General features: G+C 42.0%; 3 protein-coding genes and 1 long non-coding RNA gene across 5 annotated transcripts in view; 2 read left to right on the top strand and 2 right to left on the bottom strand.

Annotated features, from left to right (window-relative positions):
• si:ch211-127i16.2 (probable flavin-containing monoamine oxidase A) overlaps positions 1-7,901 on the bottom strand; it is a 63,603-nt gene extending 55,702 nt beyond the window's left edge. Inside the window, exons 1-5 of the mRNA XM_042058368.1 lie at positions 7,611-7,901; positions 7,424-7,511; positions 6,567-6,747; positions 4,281-4,395; positions 39-196 (exon numbers count right to left, since the gene is read on the bottom strand). Of these exons, the coding sequence (XP_041914302.1) occupies positions 39-196; positions 4,281-4,395; positions 6,567-6,747; positions 7,424-7,511; positions 7,611-7,716 (648 nt within the window). The 5' untranslated portion in view covers positions 7,717-7,901. The remainder of the gene's footprint in view (positions 1-38; positions 197-4,280; positions 4,396-6,566; positions 6,748-7,423; positions 7,512-7,610) is intronic.
• LOC121679578 lies at positions 1-17,580 on the top strand. Its single transcript, XR_006021346.1, has 2 exons — positions 1-33; positions 16,998-17,580. It is a non-coding gene; the product is annotated as an uncharacterized LOC121679578 (long non-coding RNA).
• The window catches only part of ess2 (ess-2 splicing factor homolog), a 16,183-nt gene continuing 5,499 nt past the window's right edge, over positions 10,633-21,316 (top strand). The window contains exons 1-10 of one of the 2 annotated variants that reach the window (XM_042058370.1): positions 10,633-10,971; positions 11,430-11,598; positions 11,853-11,951; positions 12,831-13,003; positions 13,722-13,839; positions 14,132-14,265; positions 14,551-14,653; positions 14,880-14,992; positions 16,224-16,339; positions 16,718-17,020. In XM_042058370.1, coding sequence (XP_041914304.1) covers positions 10,846-10,971; positions 11,430-11,598; positions 11,853-11,951; positions 12,831-13,003; positions 13,722-13,839; positions 14,132-14,265; positions 14,551-14,653; positions 14,880-14,992; positions 16,224-16,339; positions 16,718-16,988 — 1,422 coding nt within the window. In that variant the 5' untranslated portion in view covers positions 10,633-10,845 and the 3' untranslated portion in view covers positions 16,989-17,020. Of the gene's footprint in view, positions 10,972-11,429; positions 11,599-11,852; positions 11,952-12,830; positions 13,004-13,721; positions 13,840-14,131; positions 14,266-14,550; positions 14,654-14,879; positions 14,993-16,223; positions 16,340-16,717; positions 17,581-21,316 lie in introns of those variants that run through there. The other variant, XM_042058369.1, reaches the window with a different exon arrangement.
• LOC121679562 (testis-specific serine/threonine-protein kinase 1-like) lies at positions 11,676-18,787 on the bottom strand. The gene is made up of 2 exons (XM_042058378.1): positions 17,628-18,787; positions 11,676-11,927 (listed from the first exon to the last, which is right to left on the bottom strand). The coding sequence occupies exon 1, from the start codon at positions 18,626-18,628 to the stop codon at positions 17,630-17,632; it is 999 nt and encodes a 332-aa protein (XP_041914312.1). The 5' UTR covers positions 18,629-18,787; the 3' UTR covers positions 11,676-11,927; positions 17,628-17,629.

Below are 21,316 nucleotides of genomic sequence, written 5' to 3' on the forward strand. Positions count from 1 at the left end.
GTGTGTGTCTGTGTAAGTGTGTGTGTGTGTGTGGTCACCTTGACCCTAAACTCCTGCGCGGCCCCAGGTGTGGTCTCCAGGAGCCTCATGACGCCCCCTGCGGCGGCCGAGTACATCAGGAAGAACAGCAGGCTCATCTGGGACGGCTCCACTCCAAACACCGCACGACTGCACAAGGCCATCTCCTCCTTCAACTCTGCACACACACACACACACACACACACACACACACACACACACGGTCATAAACACACACACACACACACACACACAACACACACACAGGCACACGGTCATAAACACACACACACACACACACACGACACACACACACAACACACACAGTCATAAACACACACACAGGCACACAGTCATAAACACACACACACACACACACAACACACAGGCACACGGTCACAGACACACACACACAAACACATACAGGCACACACACACACACACACAGGCACACAGGCACAGACAGACACACAACACACAGGCACATGGGCACAGACACACACACACACACACAACACACAGGCACACGGTCACAGACACACACACACACACACACATACACACACGGTCATAAACACACACACACACACACACACAACACACAGTCACAGACACACACACACACACAGATACACAGACAGACACACACACACACACGCACACACACAAAGGACATTAAAATACCATACAAAACTTTACGCAATACAGTAACAGACTGATAATCAGTTTATCTATTCATTCTACTCATTAAGGGAGCAGTTGTGGCTGGTTAGGGCTTCGGCCTTGTAACTGAAGGGTTACCGGTCAACCGGTCAACCGACCAGTAGGAAAAATGGGGGGGGGGGGGGGACAATCAGTTTTACCTAACTCAAGCAGCTACTGTAAAGCAGCCGGACATGACATGTTTGTGAGCCCCCATGTTCATGCCCCCAGAGTGTAGCACTGTAGCAGCCTACTGTAGCAGCTGTAGTGGCTGGCTGCAGCAACTCGTCTTTGTAAAGTGAAGAGTTTTGGAAAAAGTGAACACTCAAATGTGAAAATTATGTGTGTATAATATCGATTTGGACTCCACATATTCACACACAAAAAGACTGTAATATTTCAGGCCTACTGTTATTCAAAAATCAATTTTTAATGCATCTCCCACACTTACGTTTCCTCTACCTCTTTTCAGAGAACAAGTGCACACTAGCTAAAGAGAAAAAAGAAAATTGGGAGTGCTTTCACGCCGATGTGTCGCAATAATTATGAGAGAGATGAAAACGCTGCCTTTTAAAGTACAGTAAATCATAAGGAAACTGCCTTCTCCTGGAGCATTGATGAGAAAAAGCCTTTTCGTTGGACAGGAGGAATTGCTGGTTTAGTACAAAAGAAGAAGAAGAAGAAGAAGAAGAAGAAAAGAGATCTATTTCTGTTAGCTGAGACAAAAGCAGAGGCTTCAGTACCTAGTGCTGGTGTGTGTGTGTGGGGTGTGTGTGTGTGCCGTGTGCCTGTGTGTGTGTGAGTGTGTCTGTGTGTGTAAGTGTCTGTGTGTGTGAGTGTGTCTGTGTGTGTGAGTGTGTCTGTGTGTGTAAGTGTCTGTGTGTGTGAGTGTGTCTGTGTGTGTGAGTGTGTCTGTGTGTGTGAGTGTGTGTGTCTGTGTGTGTAAGTGTCTGTGTGTGTGAGTGTGTCTGTGTGTGTGAGTGTGTGTGTCTGTGTGTGTAGCCCACAGGTACAACGGTAATGTCAGGTCAGTTTAATTACTGCACCGCCCAAGGCCTTTTCACATGTATGACCAGCAGTAGGCTTTTCATCTGGCTCAAGCATCACATTTCCTGCCTCAGCGTTAAAGGAGAATTACGGCGAATTCTCCTTTAAGGCTGTACAATTAATCGATTTTTAATCAAACTCGCAATCTGAACTAAATGCAAAAGCTGCAATTACTCATGCAGTTTGCAACTCTGTCCCAATGACATATGAATTTTATATTCATACCATCCTCCATGTGTGACAGGCCTCACCAATCAGAAGTGGCTCAACTTAAAGCAACATTTGGAATATTGAACTGAAGCCTGACTTTCAAATATTACATTGCAAATCTGTGTGTAGCCCACAGGTACAACGGTAATGTCAGGTCAGTTTAATTACTGCACCGCCCAAGGCCTTTTCACATGTATGACCAGCAGTAGGCTTTTCATCTGGCTCAAGCATCACATTTCCTGCCTCAGCGTTAAAGGAGAATTACGGCGAATTCTCCTTTAAGGCTGTACAATTAATCGATTTTTAATCAAACTCGCAATCTGAACTAAATGCAAAAGCTGCAATTACTCATGCAGTTTGCAACTCTGTCCCAATGACATATGAATTTTATATTCATACCATCCTCCATGTGTGACAGGCCTCACCAATCAGAAGTGGCTCAACTTAAAGCAACATTTGGAATATTGAACTGAAGCCTGACTTTCAAATATTACATTGCAAATCAAATCACCAAATCCCAATTGGACGTTTTCCCCAAATTGTACAGCCATACTCTGGGTCACGTCATAGCTGTGTGGCCAGTTGATTTTAATTTTGGCCGACCATTTCAACAGGTTAGAGCCTTTACAATGCCTGCATGAGACATACGTCATCTTTTATTTAGAGTTTCCACGTGGAGCCTATTTTTCATTTGTGAGAAAAGCGGTATGTCAGTGGGTCAAACATTGCAATATAAAGGCTGGGCAGAGGTAGTGCCGCAGCAGTGATGCTGGCCATGAGTGATGCTGGCCAATACACACACACACACACACACACACCCGCACAATGCAGCCATCACACACACATGTACCAAACACTTAGAGGCCTAGTAGGTGTACGCTAGGTCCTCTACCACTTCAGTAAGATATAGAGGGCGGTGCAGTTATGCAGTAACTAAATTCTTTAGGCTGATTCTCAGGCTAATCTGTTATGTAGTAAACTAATTCTTTAGACTGCTTTCTCGGGTTAATCTTGTGTAGTGAAATTCTTTAGGCTGCTTCTCAGGCTAAGGTCTGTGATTTCTGTGATCACGGTGAAGTGGACTGCGCCATGCGGTATCAGATTTTTAAAAAAAGGCATTCAGAACATGTTTGATGATGGTGGAGGTTATTGTCCAATGTTTATAACAATACCAATGATATTAAATGGTTCCAAGAGTGTTGATGAGTGTACATATTGTGGATGTGGATGATACAGTGTGATTAGTGAATGTTAGAAGTTGCAATTGGAGAATAAACTCTTTTGACAGGTGGATAAACTCTAATAAGAGGTGGATAAACTCTATTTATGACATTTCAGAGGTGGATAAACTGCATTTACTCGCGTTTAGCCTCCACTACATCCCTGCTGAGGTGTGTGTGTGTGTGTGTGTGTGTGTGTGTGTGTGTGTGTGTGTGTGTGTGTGTGTGTGTGTGTGTTTACTTGCTATTAGCCTCCACCTCATCCCTGTCCCCGTCACCATCATCCTTTCAAAGAGCGAGAAGAGCTTTACTTATGCCTCCTCAGTTAGACCTTCAATTCTCTGAATGGCTTTTGATAATAGCCAGCACCCCCCCCCCCCCATCTATGCTGAGGTAAATCAATATGATTTCCCCCCCCTGATGGAGCCCCTCTCCTCCCCTCGCATATCACACATGAGGCTGCACAGTCGTTGAGCGTCCCCACTGCCAGCCAGCAGCTCCTCGGGCAGCCTGACGTGACATGCTTAATGGCACCAAGTGTTCTGCAGTGGGCACTGTTCACTGAGCACAGCTGTGAATCATCTGGCCAGTTCTATGCAAATATCCACTTTTTTTTATGCCACATCCATAACGCCAGGCTATGTGTAGTAGTTTGATATGTAAATGAATGACTAGGACTTTTGAAGATTTGTCAGCGAGAGATTACAGCAGACGGTTGCCATCTGACATTCCTTCACAGCTCCCACACAAACACAGCAATATATCCTGCTGAGGAGGGCTCATAGTACACACACAGCCATATATCCTGCTGAGGAGGGCTCATAGTACACACACAGCCATATATCCTGCTGAGGAGGGCTCATAGTACACACACAGCCATATATCCTGCTGAGGAGGGCTCATAGTACACACACAGCCATATATCCTGCTGAGGAGGGCTCATAGTACACACACAGCCATATATCCTGCTGAGGAGGGCTCATAGTACACACACAGCCATATATCCTGCTGAGGAGGGCTCATAGTACACACACAGCTATATATCCTGCTGAGGAGGGCACGTAAAACACACTTGCTCCGTACCTGTGGTCCACACGTGCTGCTCGATGTAGGTGGAGAGGGTCATGGCGTCACAGCGAAGGGCGTCGGGGGTCCTCCAAGGCTCCTGCACATCCACCGACTTGCACAGCCTGCCAATCTGACATCATATCCTGTCACTCAGACATTAGCCCTTTCAATCAATTTGACACCAAAACCTGTCAATCTGACATCACATCCTGTCACTCCAATATCAAAGCCTGTCAATCTCACAATGTGGTCAGTTCAATCTGATATTACACATCCTTTCAATCTAACACCATGTCCTGTCTAATACCATGCCCTGTCTAATACCATGACCTGTCTAATACCATATCCACACAATTAAGTCTTCTTACAAATGTAAGATGCTTAGAACAGCTCCAAGATAAAGTCTGCACATGACAGGCTATCACCTGTATGTATTTGTGAAATATAGAAAGGTAGTAGGAGAAAAAGAGGGAGAAATGGGAGAGGACGCAAGCAAGCGAGTACGGAATGATTAAACAATTATGGGAAAATCTTTTGTGCACCACTGCTCACCAAATAAGGCCTTGGGCTATGTTTCAAAGGCTGAAACCCTTTTATATTTGTGTTGCCTGCTGTGACTCCATCTCTTCACCCAAATTGCGATAAACAAAAAGAGATATGGCTCAATCAAACATAAGTGGAACTGTGCTCGGCTGACAGCTATTCATTCTGATAGCTATCCTTCATTTTAATGAATGTTCAGAAATATATAACGTATATATTTTTGCATTCCTGAAACTGCAGTTGGGTCATTTTGATGTGATTTATTTGTACTTCATAAAAACAACCCACTTGCTGTGTCACTGACATTAGCCTACCTGGAATACACAATCTAACAGACATGATTCATGAATATTCATTAAAAATGTACAATCTGTGTTTGTGTCTGTATATGTAATTGCATCTGAACATTTACTGTGTTACTATTCCTGTCTTAATCGATTAGTAAATATGTATGTCATCATATAGTGTACATCATAACATTACAAATTTGTCTAACATTTGAGTATAGATCCTTTCAAGTACAGTACATGAACAAAGTGTGTTAAGACATGTCCATTGGCACAGAAAAAAACCAATGAGTTAACAGTAGCTCAAGGATAAAAAAAAATCACATTTTTTAGAGCACTACACTAACGTCCAAAACATTTTTATTACAACTTATCTGCATTGATTTTTAACCTTTAAACTGTAAACTCTCTGGGAACAGAAAGTGTCTATGGGATAGGTATTCTCTATATTCTGAGTTTGAGCACATTGTCTACTTTATTGAGATAACTATTCCCTTTGAAGATGTGATAGAGGAAGCCTTTGAAGACACAAGAATGGAGATAGGTGTTAGAGGCTAGGAAGGTCAGCCGTAACACTTCTGTTAGATTTTGGTTTTCGGGGACGGTAAGTGAAAAGAGTTGTAAGGACTTGTCTGAGGCTGCTGAAAAGGCAAGAAAATAGCTACGGCTGAGGTGCTCACAGAATACTTGGGCCACTGTTTAGCCTTCTGGAGGTGTTGTGGGCCTAATTCAACGAAACACATAAACAAGGAAGTGCCTACTTGAAAACCCCCCGTGAAATGCTCATGAAGGGCTGCTCTGGTGGTGATGTTGATTATGTTTATGTTTATGTTTATTCCTGCTTTGGTTCCTTCTCTGACCAATTAGGCTACTGGTTTTGAAAGTCCGCATCAATGAGGGATACGCCCTTATACTGCACAAAGCAGTCTGTTTTATTGATGATTTTGTGTTTACTTGTTGGTTTGTAGTCCATGTAGTTGTTGTTGTTGTTGTATCCCACATCACGTTATGTACTGTTAATTAGGGTTAGTTGTTGATTGGACACTGTGGAAAATCCCCTGTCTAAGGATCCTAACACCTCTTCTGTGTACCGTATATCTGAAATTACACACAGAGCTATTTCATAGTCATCTCAGGCCCAGGGTGTGGAATGCATTACACTAATTCAGTCGTGTAGGCGGCCTAACTAATGTATTAAAAGGAAAGAAATGAAAACATATGACTGATTCTCGGAAGAGATTGTTAGATAGCGCTAGAAAGTTAGATAGCAAGGTAAGTAAGTAAGCAATAAGGTTTTTTTTACATAGCCTGGCACATTTCTCATGCGCAATGTATAGCAAGCTTGTTATTTTACTGATTTCTGAGAGGCACAGCACCTACTGTAAGATTAATCACTGTTCATTTGTTATTTTCATTCACAGATCTGGTCCAGATGTGCTGCGTTAGCATGCAGGGGAGTCTGTACACCTACCTTCCATATGAACTGCAGGAAGTCTAACAGGACCAGGGGTGAATATGATGGGATGCTGGTCGTGTAGGTGCTGATCCTAGCATTGGGACCCCCCATATGATGCACCTTCTTGCCTTCGGTGTATTGTGGATATACCACCAAACCAAGTTCCTCTATGAGTTGCATTACATGGGTCTGTGAACTGGAGATGGAGGAAGTCTTTCAAACTGAGTGCAAATATTTCAGAAATCATATGGAGATAAGGTTCATGGAGATATTGCTGTCTTATCTAGCTTATGTCACAGTTATTGCCTGTGTCTAAGACAAGCCAGGGCCCTCTACCCGAACTCCTACCCGCATACACACACAAAAATAATAAAGTGATTAATTACAAACTTATAAGTTCAGAGGTCAGGGGTAATAAATAGCTACATGAATTTAAATGTGGAACAAAAATATTTTTTAATTTGGATTATACAGAATTTTGATTATCCAATTGGGTGTGTTATTGGGATTGTATACATTTAATGTGCGCAAATATAATTTTGGTAACCTTACAACCTCAGCCCAGGCAACATTGTGCGGACCCCTGCAATCTCTGGCAAGTGGGGTCCACGCGGACCCCGGATTGGGACTTATCCCATAGGATAGGCCTACGGTATGCTACTCTTATCTTCCAATGGAACTCTAAATGCAAAATGTTTTAAGAGACATCTTCTAAAACGGTAGGCCTAGACAACCATTCTAGCTGCCTATGACTGCTTTTGATTCCTGATACACTGTAGACTACCATGTTATCAGACACTTATTTCCTGACAGACAGCCTGTTGAGTGTAAATGCGAGTCATCCTGACAACAGAACATGCTATGTAGCTTACCTGGCTACCCACTGTCCCCCAAGATCCCAGCGATCAAGTCCACCAGCAGCCGGCACGTCCTGTGTGACAGTGCGCCCTCCTACCCTCTCTACGATCAAAAAACAAATGTATCAAATGCAGACCTATTATATCAATACGAGAAAAAATGGCACCTAGGACCACAACAACAAAACAACAAATAACCAACCTTTTCCTTCCAAGATCAAAAGTTTTAACTTTGCCTCTCTCTGAAGTAAGAGATGTGCTGCGCTTAATCCAGACAGCCCAGCACCGACAATAACAATGTCATACATGTTTGAACAGCTTTTAAATCTTCAAATAATGGCTATTGTACTAACACGCAGGTTAGTTACAGAGTCAGATAAACAACTTCGACTACAATAGACAACGATAGGCCTACACCAATGATAATTTATCTGGCACGTATCGGACTTTGGAGTATCGCGTAAGGGGGACCCGGAAGAGTCGGAAAGTGGGATGTGAACAGTGAACAGTGAACTGAACTCTCCACTCCACTACACGACTGCCCATTTGGGTCACGGACGGACGAAGTGTAATGTTATACAAGTGTTATGTAGGCCTAAGGTGCGGCTAATGGGTGATTCTCCAACTACAGGCACTTTTGTGTCCTTGTGGTTGTTTTTATGGAAAAATATAATATTTTTATTTCAATCATGTCAATTTGCAAAGGCCAGATCACCAGCATCCTATAAAAAAATAATCATGCCTATTCTGATTTACTGCTCTTAGAGGGGCTTTTATCAGTGGATTTGGCTGTTTTGAGCTTGTCCTCAACCCAGACTTGTAACCTTTGACTGTTAAAATACACTAAAAACAAATTAAACCTAGATGATTTTGTACCATGTTTGTTGCAAGAAAGAGTTAAATAAACACATACCATTTCAATTTCTAATGCAAATAATATATTTATACTATTTTTTAGGGAAAACATCAGTGTCCCCATGTTTTCCGTCATTTCCACCACACAACCTATTTCCAGTAATATATACTTTTTTACCTAAAAATGTTTATTTGTTTACCAGGGCAAAACATAGTGTTACTAAAGAGGAAGGTTGATGGCAAATATCAGAGACATATGGTGATCAGAAACTGAAGAAAAATCATTGTAACCATCACTTGCAGTAGTACTTTTACTTGCAAGAGTATTTTTATTCGACGTCATTTCCACCACAGCTGTAACTTTGTCAAAATATGCAAAATAAGTGAAAAAAAGCATAGTTGTGTGTATTTTGGATACATTGTGCCCTATCTCCAAAAGTGTATGGCAATGGAATGTGATTATATATGGCTGAAAACTGTGAGAATGTCATTTCCATCACAGTCATTTCCACCACAAATTGAGGTAATTTCCACCACAAAGTCAGCAAGACAGTGATGCAATGTCATTTCCACCACAGTTCCCTCAGTCATTTCCACCACAAAATGACCATCACAACATATGTTTTAAGGGAAAAAAACATAATTCCAGGTGGCATAGACTTATACTATTTTCAGAAACTATAATCCATACTTCATTATTAATAGAAAAACATGTGAGTGACTAATTTATGTATACTTTAAATAAAGAGTATTTTTGATTATGAAAAACATAATTCATTGTACCGAGCAACTTCAAGCAATATACATTTAGTTCCCAAAGTCTTAGGATTTGTTATGTGGTATGATTAGGTAGTCATAGACATGGTAACTGATATATAATGTAACATAATGAATTATATTGTATAATCTGCAAATAAAGGACATAATTTGAGGTGTGGTGGAAATGACATTTTTCCCTTACGCTTTAGAAAACTGATAAAAAATAACAATATTCCATGTCCTGCAATTGTGCCCAGTATCATACTTTGTTTGAAGACATATTAATGAGTGTATCAATGATTTTGAATGTGTGTTTGAAGATAATTAATTTTCTAAAAGTTGAAAGGCCAAAAGTGCCTGTAGTTGGAGAATCACCCATTGTGTGCAGTATTGACCTGTGACTATGGAGAGCATAGGCTGAACTTTTGCGTGACACATAAACTTTTATTTTATTTAATGATATTTTATTTGTTTTAATAACGTTGTTGTGCCACTTCATGTTGATTAAATTATTTTATTTGCATTTTTTCTCAAATCCATATTTGATCAGCCTTTAATATTCTAGACCTACAGGCTATTATTGTGATTCAAATATGTTTTTCCTTTTACATAGGCTATTTTTCAGATATAATGATTTATTTCTTCATTCGACCACATTTATTTCTTCATTCGACCACATAATCAAGCCCATTCAAAGGAGGGCCTAATTGGACTTGGTGCGCTGCTTTAAATGGCAACTGTTATTGAAAAGAGGTTGTTGTTACATAGCATGCATTTTCCTCAAATGAAGACAGACATCAGAACAGTAAGGAGAAAAAGTGAAGGCCGGCTATTGGCAGAACTACACGGCATGCGCATACAGAAGTAGTGTTCTAGCTTCTTCTATTTGCTATAATCAGCCTGTGCACTGGGTGAATGCATTAGACCAGGTTTACATTGAGTGTGAATTCCCCTTGAACGAACCTCACAAAATAAAGATGAAAAAAGTGAGAGAGATCGTCCTCATATAGTGTAGCTGCGTAGTCCTCTACAGGTATAAGTCTTTTCACAGGTTCTGCCAAAGAACAAAGACTGAGTTGTTTGTATTAGCAATGCAGCTTGTAATTCAGTGTGAGCTTTGAAGACTATGGAATGAAACTCAACATATTCAAGGCGAGGGGAGCCAATCATTGCAGTATGTCATATGCAATCAATGGCTTTCTTCAAATATTATTTTGCATAGTCGTTAACTTGTTGCAGAGAGAGAGAGAACGATGCAGAGAAGGATAAATAGCCTATTGTGATTCTCCTGTGTAGTGCATTGACTTTTAGATCAATCATGTAGAAAGAGAGAAAATAGAGTGTGTGTGTGTGTGTGTGTAAGAGAGAGAGAGAGAGAATGCATGTGTGTGTGTGTTGTGAGTGTGTGTGTGGGGGGGGGGGGGGCATCCATTAAACTACCTACCCTAAACGTACATTTGTTACAAGCATACAGTGTATGTGATAGCAGAATAAATTTGAGGTTGTGGTTCTTGTTGAATGTACACCAACTTCGCCGCTAGGTGGCGGTAAAAGATTTCTCTTGCTTTTCAGTCTTCCAGGTTCTCTGGGACTGTTCGTCATTCCGGATATGACGATTGTTATTTCACCATGAGTTGTTGTGCTAGTTAACGTTTGGTACGATTTGCGCTTGGCAGGTTATTAAACTTGTATATTAAACAAGAGAAAGACCATTTTACCATTTATCAGAATAACAAACACGCGGAACGACTGCAAAAACAGTCATCCTTAACAGATATAATTAAGTTCAACTGTAGCGTAGTGTTAGCATAATAAGTGGGACAATGCAAGGAAGCCTTGAGAGGGCATACAAGTCCGACTCGCTAATTACAACTCTCGCAGTCAGAAAACCCACAGAGGAAGTAAAGACAAGCAAAAGGAAGGTTCTTGATGAAGAGGAGTACATTGAGGTAACGATAATGATTAGTACGAGGCGTTTTTTCGACGAGCTGCTAGCTATGATAGGATAATATGTCGTTAGCTAGATAACGTTATCGATAGCTAACTTCGACAGTCAATGTTAATTTAATTTCACTAATTTAAACGTTAGTTTGATTGTTGTAGAGGATTATTTTGGCAAGTGTGTGATTGAGGTATATTGGTAAAGTTGGATTATTTAACACTGTTCAGAGATCAGACCTATGATCTTCGTGAATTGTCTTGGGACTATGCTAAGGGAGGTTACGCAAGCAGCGTAAACTAAACGCAAGTGCTCAGTACTCTGACTCTAACATTAGGCTCTTTCGCTTGATGTAGAATCAGGTTGATATTCTGGATTGTTACACTGCTTCAGTCAAACGTAGCTTACTATCTGTTTTTTGGACTTAACAGGAATCGAGTTCATTTGATCTGTATTTCTGACTCACAGGGTTTAGAGAAGATCATTCAGAGAGACTTCTTCCCAGATGTCACTAAGCTGCAGGCTCAGAAAGACTACCTGCAGGCTGAGGAACATGGGGACTTGGAGAAGATGCGAGAAATCGCCATTAAATTCGGATCAGCTTCGAACAGGTCTACTCCCCGTGTCAATATGCCATGTAAGTGTTGTTGTTCAATTTTTAAATGAACATTTTAAGTTTTAATCCTCTGTGTACACCAATGACCAAGAGATAAATGAAAACTCATACACCACAGGGTTCGATTTATTTCCTGGTTAGAAGAATGCTTGAACACTTCCACATCAGCTGTGTAAAGCTGACCTTGTCTCATTCAGTGCCGCTTGATGAGTTCTGCGGGTGTGGGTCAGATGTTTCATTTTTCAGTGTCGGTTGATGAGTATGGCTTGTTTCAGATGTGACGCCGAATTCATTTGAGACTCCTGAGGGCCGGCCTGCCTCTCCCTCGTCCTCTCATGGCAAACCCCGGTCTGGAATGAAAGGAACAGAATATGGTAAGATATGACTACAGCAGATAAGGATGTTATATAGCAAACTATAGCCCAGATAAGGATGCTATATAGCAAACTATAGCCCAGATGAGGATGCTGCACAGCAAACTATAGCCCAGATGAGGATGCTAACAGCAAACTATAGCCCAGATGAGGATGCTAACAGCAGGGTTGTGCACAATTCGAATTGCAATTCTGCTTCCTGTTTGCTACCTCAATTGAAATGCAAGTGAAATTCAAGAATTGAATTGGAATTTAAGAGCCATTTTTAATTCAATTCTGGAATTTTGCACAAGCCTGGCTAACAGATGATGATGCTGCATAGCAAACTATAGCTCAGATGAGGATGCTGCATAGCAAGCTATAGCTCAGATAAGGATGCTGCAGAGCAAACTATAGCTCAGATGAGGATGCTGCATAGCAAACTATAGCTCAGATGAGGATGCTGCATAGCAAACTATAGCTTAGATAAGGATGCTAACAGATGAGGATGCTGCATAACAAACTATAGCTTAGATAAGGATGCTAACAGATGAGGATGCTGCATAGCAAACTATAGCTTAGATAAGGATGCTAACAGATGAGGATGCTGCATAACAAACTATAGCTTAGATAAGGATGCTAACAGATAAGGATGCTGCATAGCAAACTATAGCTTAGATAAGGATGCTAACAGATAAGGATGCTGCATAGCAAACTATAGCTTAGATAAGGATGCTAACAGATAAGGATGCTGCATAGCAAACTATAGCTTAGATAAGGATGCTAACAGATGAGGATGCTGCATAGCAAGCTATAGCTTAGATAAGGATGCTAACAGATGAGGATGCTGCATAGCAAGCTGTAGCTCAGGTGTTTATTACACCACTGGCATCTTTACAGGAGGGAAGGATGGTGAAAAGGAGGAGGAGAAGGAGCTCCCATGTCTGGATAGGTTCCTGGCGAAGAACACCAGTGAGGACAACGCCTCCTTCGAGCAGATTATGGAGCTGGCAGACGACAAGGAGAAGCTGAGGCACTCATGGCTGTATGAGGCCGAGGAAGAGTTCAGACAGGTGAGGCATGCATGGCTCTATGAGCCCCAGGAAGAGGAAACGGAGGGTTGCCGGTTCGAACCCCGACCAGTAGGCCACGGCTGAAGTGCCCTTGAGCAAGGCACCTAACCCCTCACTGCTCCCCGAGCGCCGCTGTTGTTGCAGGCAGCTCACTGCGCCGGGATTAGTGTGTGCTTCACCTCACTGTGTTCACTGTGTGCTGAGTGTGTTTCACTAATTCACGGATTGGGATAAATGCAGAGACCAAATTTCCCTCATGGGATCAAAAGAGTATATATACTTATACTTACTTATACTAGGAAGAGTCCAGACAGGTACTCAGTCCACACTCCATACTATATCAGGCACTCTTCATTACAGTGACTGCACGTGTTGTTTATCATTGTTAGTATACGCATATATTTTGTCATACTGTTAATTATGCAGGCAGATATAGGCCTACATCAGGCTTCATAGCACCACATATCTAGATGTTATACCACATATCATGCCATGGCATATCATACCACACCATTCTGTGCTCCATATCAGTTATGCCATGTCATCGCACTAAATACCAGCACCAGATACTCACTCCATACCAACCAATATGGTAGTTAGCTACTTACACACCAATGAATATAGAACTGACAGGTTTGTGTGCTAGTTCTGAGTTCTATAGACCAGTGAATTTGGTTTCAGAACCAGCCTTCATCTGTATGGTTCCTCTCCCCCAAAGCGCCACGAGGAGAACCTGGCCCTGCCGTCCTCAGAGAAGCAGGCCCTCGAGTGCACCAAGGCTGGGGTGGAGACGTGGGAGTACAAAGCCAAAAACGCCCTCATGTATTATCCTGAAGGTAAGGACTAAGGAGATCTGGGCTTCAATTTCTCAGGCCGGAATTCAGGTGTGGACTAGGCCGTTTAAAACATGAAATTGGCAGGAATTCAGGTGTGGACTAGGCCGTTTAAGACGGGAAAATGGATGATTATGTAATGGCGTTAAATATTTCTGATTACTTCAGGCAGACATTTTGTCTCTCTTTGTTCATGGAAAAAGGGGGGAAAAAAAGCCATTGGCCCTGTATGAAAGGAAGTCTTTTGACCTCTGTCTTTTGACCTCTGTCGTTTGACCTCTCTGATGGCTTGAAGGAGTGAAAGATGACGACGCTATATTTAAGAGGCCTCGTGAGGTCATCCACAAGAACACACGCTTTCTGGGAGACCCCTTCAGCAAAGCCCTGAACAAGACTCAGATCAAGGAGGCCGCCGCTCTGAATGCACAGGTACTTCAGTGACCCAACCCATCATCTGCTAAACCAAGACATGGAAATGTGGCGGTGGTAGCTTAGTGGTTAAAGAGCTGGTCTAGCATGCAGTAGTCTGAAAAGTTGTGGGTTCAATTCCCGGCTTCCACCGTTGTGCCCTTGAGCAAGGCACTTAACCCTGAGTTGCTCTGGGGCCAATGGTCCTTCAATATAATGGTCATGTAAGTTGCTTTGGATAGAATGCTAAATTAATAAATCATATTCCATATTCCAAAGTCATATTCCTCTCTGTGTTTTCCCCAGTATAAACAAGGCAAGGTGGGCCCTGACGGGAAGGACCTGCTTCCACATGAGTCCCCTAAAGTGAATGGCTATGGCTATATTGGGGCTCCATCACCTGCACCTGGTAAGTATGATGAACTGAATGACCCTCCAGTCCAGTCTTCCTCTACACCTCAACACTACATTACACTGCAACACTGATCCTTATGAGTAAAATGGTGTGTTGCAATGCAATGTTTTGTGAAACTTGCCATTTGTCGGTGTCATTTGACCAGTGACATACCAGTGTAGACAAACCCTTGTGATGCATGTTGCCATGACTACTTCTGACCTCTGTCTGTTTCCCTAAGGTGTGGCCGACTCGCCCCTAATGACCTGGGGAGAGATCGAGAGCACCCCGTTCCGCCTGGAAGGTGCTGAGTCTCCATACGTAGAGAGAAATAATCACGGCCCTTCTTTTAAGGTCAGTCAGTGGTCAAAAGTTAACAATGCTTTTGTCTTCGAGGAGCTAATCAGATCATGTTTCATTATGTCCAAACAGTTTAATTCTAATCAGCATGCATCAATATATATACACAGGTATGGAAATGAAGAGACCACTGCACATTTTTCTGTTGTCATCCTACGGTTGCTGAGTGACATTCAAATTAGTTGATGGTCATATTAAAAAATTAAGAGACCACTGCAAATTTGAATATAAGGTTAACTCATTCGAAAGTCACAAAAATGTGCAGTGGTCTCTTAACATTTTCCAGAGCTGTATACAGCTAGGAACAAAACTATTCATACCCCTGGCAAATATTGATTTAATGTTGATTTCTCTTGACCAATATGTTTGTTCTGACTGAAAATGACACTGCCACATGGCTAAAGGTTGTAAGACGATGTGGTAGAAACATGGAATCAAAAAAAGAAGCGTTCTCATCTTTTAACATTTTTATGAAAAATGGCATTTTCAAAATTATTCATGCCCTTTTTAAATAATCAGTGGAAACATCTTTATTTGCATTTACAGCTCTCAAAATGGTTCTTATAATACCTACCAAACCTCCATGTCTCCACAAAGATTCTAGACCACACCTTTTCAGCAGCAATCTGGGTTTTGAGGCAGGAACAATTTTTTGCCATTACTCTGGCCTTGTGCACACTTTTTTGACAGATTAAGGTCTGGACTCTGGCTTGCCACTCTAAAATGTTGACATTGTTCTCTGTTAACCCTTTCCAGTCTTGTTTGGCTGTATGTTTGGGATCATTGTGTGTTTTAATGGTCCAATGCCGCCTATTGGGCCAGGTCTCTCGGCACACCGACCATTAAACCACACAATGATCCAAAACATACAGCCAAACAAGGCAAGAAATGGTTAAACGACAACATTTTAGACTGGCCCAGCCAGACTCCAGACCTCAATCCGTCAAAAGAGTGAGAACGCTTCTTTTTTTGATTCCATGTTTCTATCACATTGTCTTACAACCTTTAGCCATGTGGCAGTGTCATTTTCAGTCATAACAAACATATTGGTCAAGAGAAAATCTACATTAAATCAATATTTGCCAGGGATATGAATAGTTTTGTTCCTAACTGTATATATGGTGTGGGTTACAGATCCAGTCTAATCTGTGATACTTTGCAAAGCTCACTGCCTGCACTGCAGGACTCAGGTCAGTTTGTTAACCAATCTCTCTCTGACTTGCAGATCCCTGAACCTGGGAGAAGAGAGCGGCTTGGTTTGAAAATGGCCAACGAGGCTGCGGCCAAAAACAGAGCCAAGAAGCAGGAGGCGCTGCGCAAAGTCACTGAAAACCTAGCCAGGTGAGGGGAACACACCCTGGTGCACGCGTTCACCTACTCAACCCCCACCACACACACACACACACACACACACACACACACCATGTACAGTTGGTACAGTAGCAAATGGGTAAAAAGTGGGATGGTTGTATGGCTGGGCGAGGCTGAATATGCAACTGAGAGGAACGTTTGTGAAGCCTGTGCTGCAACAATATGCTTCTAGAATCAAAACTAAAATCAGTGGAACTGGTTGTGCTAGTGCTCTGTGGACAGTCCTCTCTGTCTTTGCACAAGATTTGAGCCATGTGACTGTTCCCCTTGTGTTTTGTGTCTCCTCTGTAGCCCCAGCCTCACGGATGTGCCTGTTCTCACTTCTCTGATTGTGTTGCCTCCTTACAGCCTCACGCCCAAGGGCTTGACGCCAGCTGCTCTGTCACCTGCTCTCCAGAGGATGGTCAACCGCTCGTCCAGCAAGTACACAGACAAAGCCTTGCGTGCCAGCTACACGCCCTCCCCCTCGCACCGGGTGCCCACGCCACAGGGGCCGCTCACGCCCCACGGCACCCCCACGCCCAGCAAGGCTGGGACCCCAGCATCACAAGATCCCGCGTCCATCACCGACGACCTCCTGCAGCTTCCTAAGAGGAGGAAGGCTGCTGACTTCTTCTAATGAGCGAAGTGTGTGTGTGTGTCTGTGTCTGTCTATTTCTGGCCTGGGAGGACTACAGCCAGATCTGGACTCAAAAGCGGTCAGTCTAAAATATACCCTAATAGGGAAATTATGCCCATATTTGACCTTAACAAAAAGGTAATTCCACGGAGTGCAGCAAAGTTTTGAACAGAACTGTTTGAATGAGGAGGCTCTGCTAAGAACCGCATTCTTAAAACAGAATTGCTTGTGTAAACAGACTCAAACAATTTCATCCTTTTGAACTTTGTAAGGATACTTGTCTGGCTTACTAAGTGGAAAGTGATATGCATATGACTATGTGCATATTCTTTTGTACATGGATAATGTTGGAGGACATTCACAACAAATGTCACACTGAAAAAAGAAAATTTTGTATAGTGCGTGCAGAGGTATTTAAATATTGTTATATTTTGTAGCTTTTAATTTCAAAATGACTTTGTGTAACGATTCATGATGTCATTGTTGACACAAACCTGTTTTCTACTGCGAGTTAAAATGGTTGTCTTACAGTCACTGTAAATGACGCCCTTACAATAGAATGACCAATTATTCATTAAATGGTTGAATGTCACTAATGGTGTGTGTTTTGATTGAGTAAAGTTTCTTGTGTGTCTTTACCATCAAGTCACAGAGGCTGGGTCTCTCCTGGATGAGGAGCCTCCAGCCAGGTCCTCTTTGCCAGGGTCCAGAGGGACATCTGCGTCCACTTTTGCGTGTTTCTTGTCGTCTTTGCTGCTGGAGGCTGCTTTAGACGTGGACGGCTCATCATGGTGTCTGCGGTTGACTTCCCCTGTCTTTCCTTGCAGCCACTGATGGTCAAGGATGGAGCCAATGTCAAGTCGTCTCTTGACATCTGGGTGGAGCATCTTGTAGATGATGTCTTTGCATTCTCCTGGGACTTGTTTGGAGCGAGGGAAGTCCACTCGATGCTCCTTCTGTATCCGGAGCATTCTTTTGATATTTGAGTCATCATAAGGCATAGCTCCGCACATCATAACAAACAAAATCACGCCCATGCTCCACACGTCATACATTTTGGGGTTGTACGGTATGCCCTGCAAAACCTCAGGTGCTGCATAAGCGGCAGAGCCACAGAACGTTTTGCTCAGTTCCATTTTGCCGGTGTCATCATAAATAATCCGTCGCGTGAATCCAAAGTCTGACACTTTCAAATTGAAGTCTTTGTCCAGGAGTAGATTCTCGCACTTCAAATCCCGATGGACGATGTCTTGGGCGTGAATGAATTTAATTGCCATCGACAACTGCCGAAAAAGTTTTCTAGCGAAATCTTCTGCCAATGCGCCCCGGCTTTTGACGTACTCCAGTAGATCACCTCGTACGCCGAGCTCCATGACGATGAATACTTTTCCATCTGACGTTTCGAAAATTTTGAAGATTTTCACGACATTTGGATGGCACAAACTTGCTTGGATTTCCAGTTCTCGTGGCAAGAATTTTTCCAAAAAATCAGCGGCTGCCTTTTTTCTATTAATAATTTTGACCGCTACGTTTGACTTTAGGCTTTCAGAATAGGCGGACTTGACTTTTCCATATGATCCGTCCCCTAACGTATTTCCTAATATGTAGCCGCACTTCTTCAGAACCAAAGACTCATCCATTATAGAGCACCTGCGTTGATACTGGGTCGATTGTCAGCCAGCCATTATGCGCACTCTTTTAGCAGACAACATTTGTTGTTGGTGGTATAGTTACATGTTACATTACAGTAAGTAGTTACAGTTACATGTAACTACTTTCATTAATTATTTCACAAATCAAGTTGTAATATGACGTAGAGCCTACTCCGCTCGACGTCATAATAAATGAATTCTAAGCGTCATAAATCGTAGTCAACAATTTAGATTTAGAATAATATTGCAGGCTGTAACGATGTTAGGTCTATGTTTTCAAAGACGGAAAATAGATATCGATCGGAAGATGAACTGTGTTTTGTCCAGAGCCGGACAGTAACGGAGTACATTTACTTGATAATAGTAGGCCTACTTGACAGTACAGTTTTGAGGGATCTGTAGCCTACTTTACTCGAGTAGGCCTATCATTTTTTGGGAGTAGGCCTACTCATGACTTTACTCAAGTACATTTGAGAGGCAAATATTATACTCTTTACTCCACTACATTTCTATCCATACCCGTGACCCGTTACTTCTTCTAAAAAAAAAGGGAAAAGGAAAAATCTCGGAAACCCTCAATTTGTTGTTTCCCTCTCAAACGTGATTGGATTGTGCAGGCGCCACTGATTGGGTCAGCCTATCAGCAATTACCTTCAGCTTTCCGCCAAAGTCAACTCCATGGTTAGATTTAGATAAGAGACGAAACAATGGATGAAGACGCAGCAGGTCCATCCCGGGAATGTGCCAACCTGTGGCCCCACCTCGCCAGACTATTTCAATTTTCTGAACAAGTTAATGATAGTTTTCGCTTCAAGTGTTTCCATTACAAAATAGTATTTTGTATTTTAAATACTGCCCATCCCTGGCAACATGGTAAAAAGATGGAAATGACTTAATTTTACTTTCAATTCCTTTTACATTCTCCAAGGTATTAACATTAAATTGTTTCATAAGTCCATGTAGGATGTTTCTGTAGGCTACATAAATGCATAAATGTAAGCACTGTGGCAGTAGTAATGCAATATTTAGAAAATGTACTCTTGTACTCTTGATACTCAAGTACTTTTAAAAACAAGTACTTTAGTACTTTTACTTAAGTATCTGACTGTTGTACTTTTACTTGTACTTGAGTAAAATTTAGCAAAGGGTATCTACGTTTACTCAAGTAATGAAGCTGTGTACTCTGTCTGCCTCTGGTTTTGTCAGTGATATATGAACAGTTTAATCTATAGGCTATACGTGGGTCTCTTGTGGGTTTTAATTTGCTTTACTGTATAGGCCTAGGTCTGTTTTTCCAAACAAGCCATTTAGTATTGGCATTAATGTCATACACTAGTAGTCAAGTAGTCCCATAGACATATAAGAAACTGCTATTCACAGTCAATGTGTAGGCCTAGTGACTATTTGACTAGTCAAAATGATTAAACCCTTTTAAGTTTAAGTTGACCCATGTCGTGTGGAAGAATTTTTATCTTAAAGATGTATAAATACTGAGAGTCTGAAATAAGGTTTGTCTTTCTCGTTAGTAGTTTATTAATCTCTGCGCAGAGAGGTCTCATAAGCATCAGGCTATCAGGATACAGAGACAAAGTCTGTGCACCCAAGAGACCAACAGTTGTTTTCTCACACACACATTTATACCTCGCACAGTATCATAATCTCATTGTATCATTGTATCATTACACCCTCTCTGCACATACACATGACTTGGTCAATACAATGAGTTATTTAAGAATCAAGGACATTAAGAACGTTTCTAACGTCATACAACACATGATTTGCCATCGGACCATTAGTTATTGAAACAGAAGTATCAAATAATAAGAACTTTAAGAACTAGATTAGTGTCAAACAGAAAGAGTGAATTCCCACTGCATTAGAAGTAGCCTATCAATTATACGGAACATCACAGGCAAGCTAGGCTAAACACAGAAGAGTCCATTCAAAACAAAAGTGTGACATCATACAGAAACACAAGTATCAAATCAAAGGTTAAGGTCCCTCTTTGTCATTTTCCCCTCACATTCCCCCCTTTTTATTATTTGTAATAACCATCACATCAGACACAATCCGTCTTATACACATAAGCTTTAAGCTTGAGTCGTAAAGGGTGGTAGCCATTTTTCTTCTTCCTCGTCATCCATCGCTAAAGCAGTATACCGAACCATTTGTAGTCCCACAGAGCGTTCAACCAGGCGCATAATCAAGGCTCTAACACAAGGTACACAACAAACCACAAACGCTAACAGAATAAAAACTATTATCACAGGGGCTAAACATCTTACAACCCAGCCTTTGAGTCCTGGGAACAAACTAGGAAGCCAATCCTCCCATCCGCCTTTTGCCGCTCTTGTAGATCGTGCCAGTCTTGTCACGTCCTAGACCTTCTTGACCTCTCAAACAGGTGCAATTCACTCCTCTACACAGAAGAGCTAATGCCGTTACAAAACAGATGAGTAACAATAGTCCTAGTTCCCACAGTTTCACACTTTTCTTATCTCGCACAACCCTTCTTTCCAACTCAAACAGCTGTAGCCTCTCCATGGTGTCTTCAAGGGCCTCACCACCCAGATATCAGCTCTTTCTTAACTGTCCCGATTACTCCTCACCCGACTCAGCGAGCTTTCAACATGTGGTAGATTTTGATCCCTCTAATCCAAAATGTCCGGTTTTGAT

This window comes from Alosa sapidissima, chromosome 13 (genome assembly GCF_018492685.1).
Source record: "Alosa sapidissima isolate fAloSap1 chromosome 13, fAloSap1.pri, whole genome shotgun sequence".
NCBI lineage: Eukaryota > Metazoa > Chordata > Actinopteri > Clupeiformes > Clupeidae > Alosa > Alosa sapidissima.

Excerpts from the sequence above, each read along its gene's own strand:
- LOC121679562 (XM_042058378.1), bottom strand. The coding sequence starts at position 18,628 with ATGGATGAGTCTTTGGTTCTGAAGAAGTGCGGCTACATATTAGGAAAT.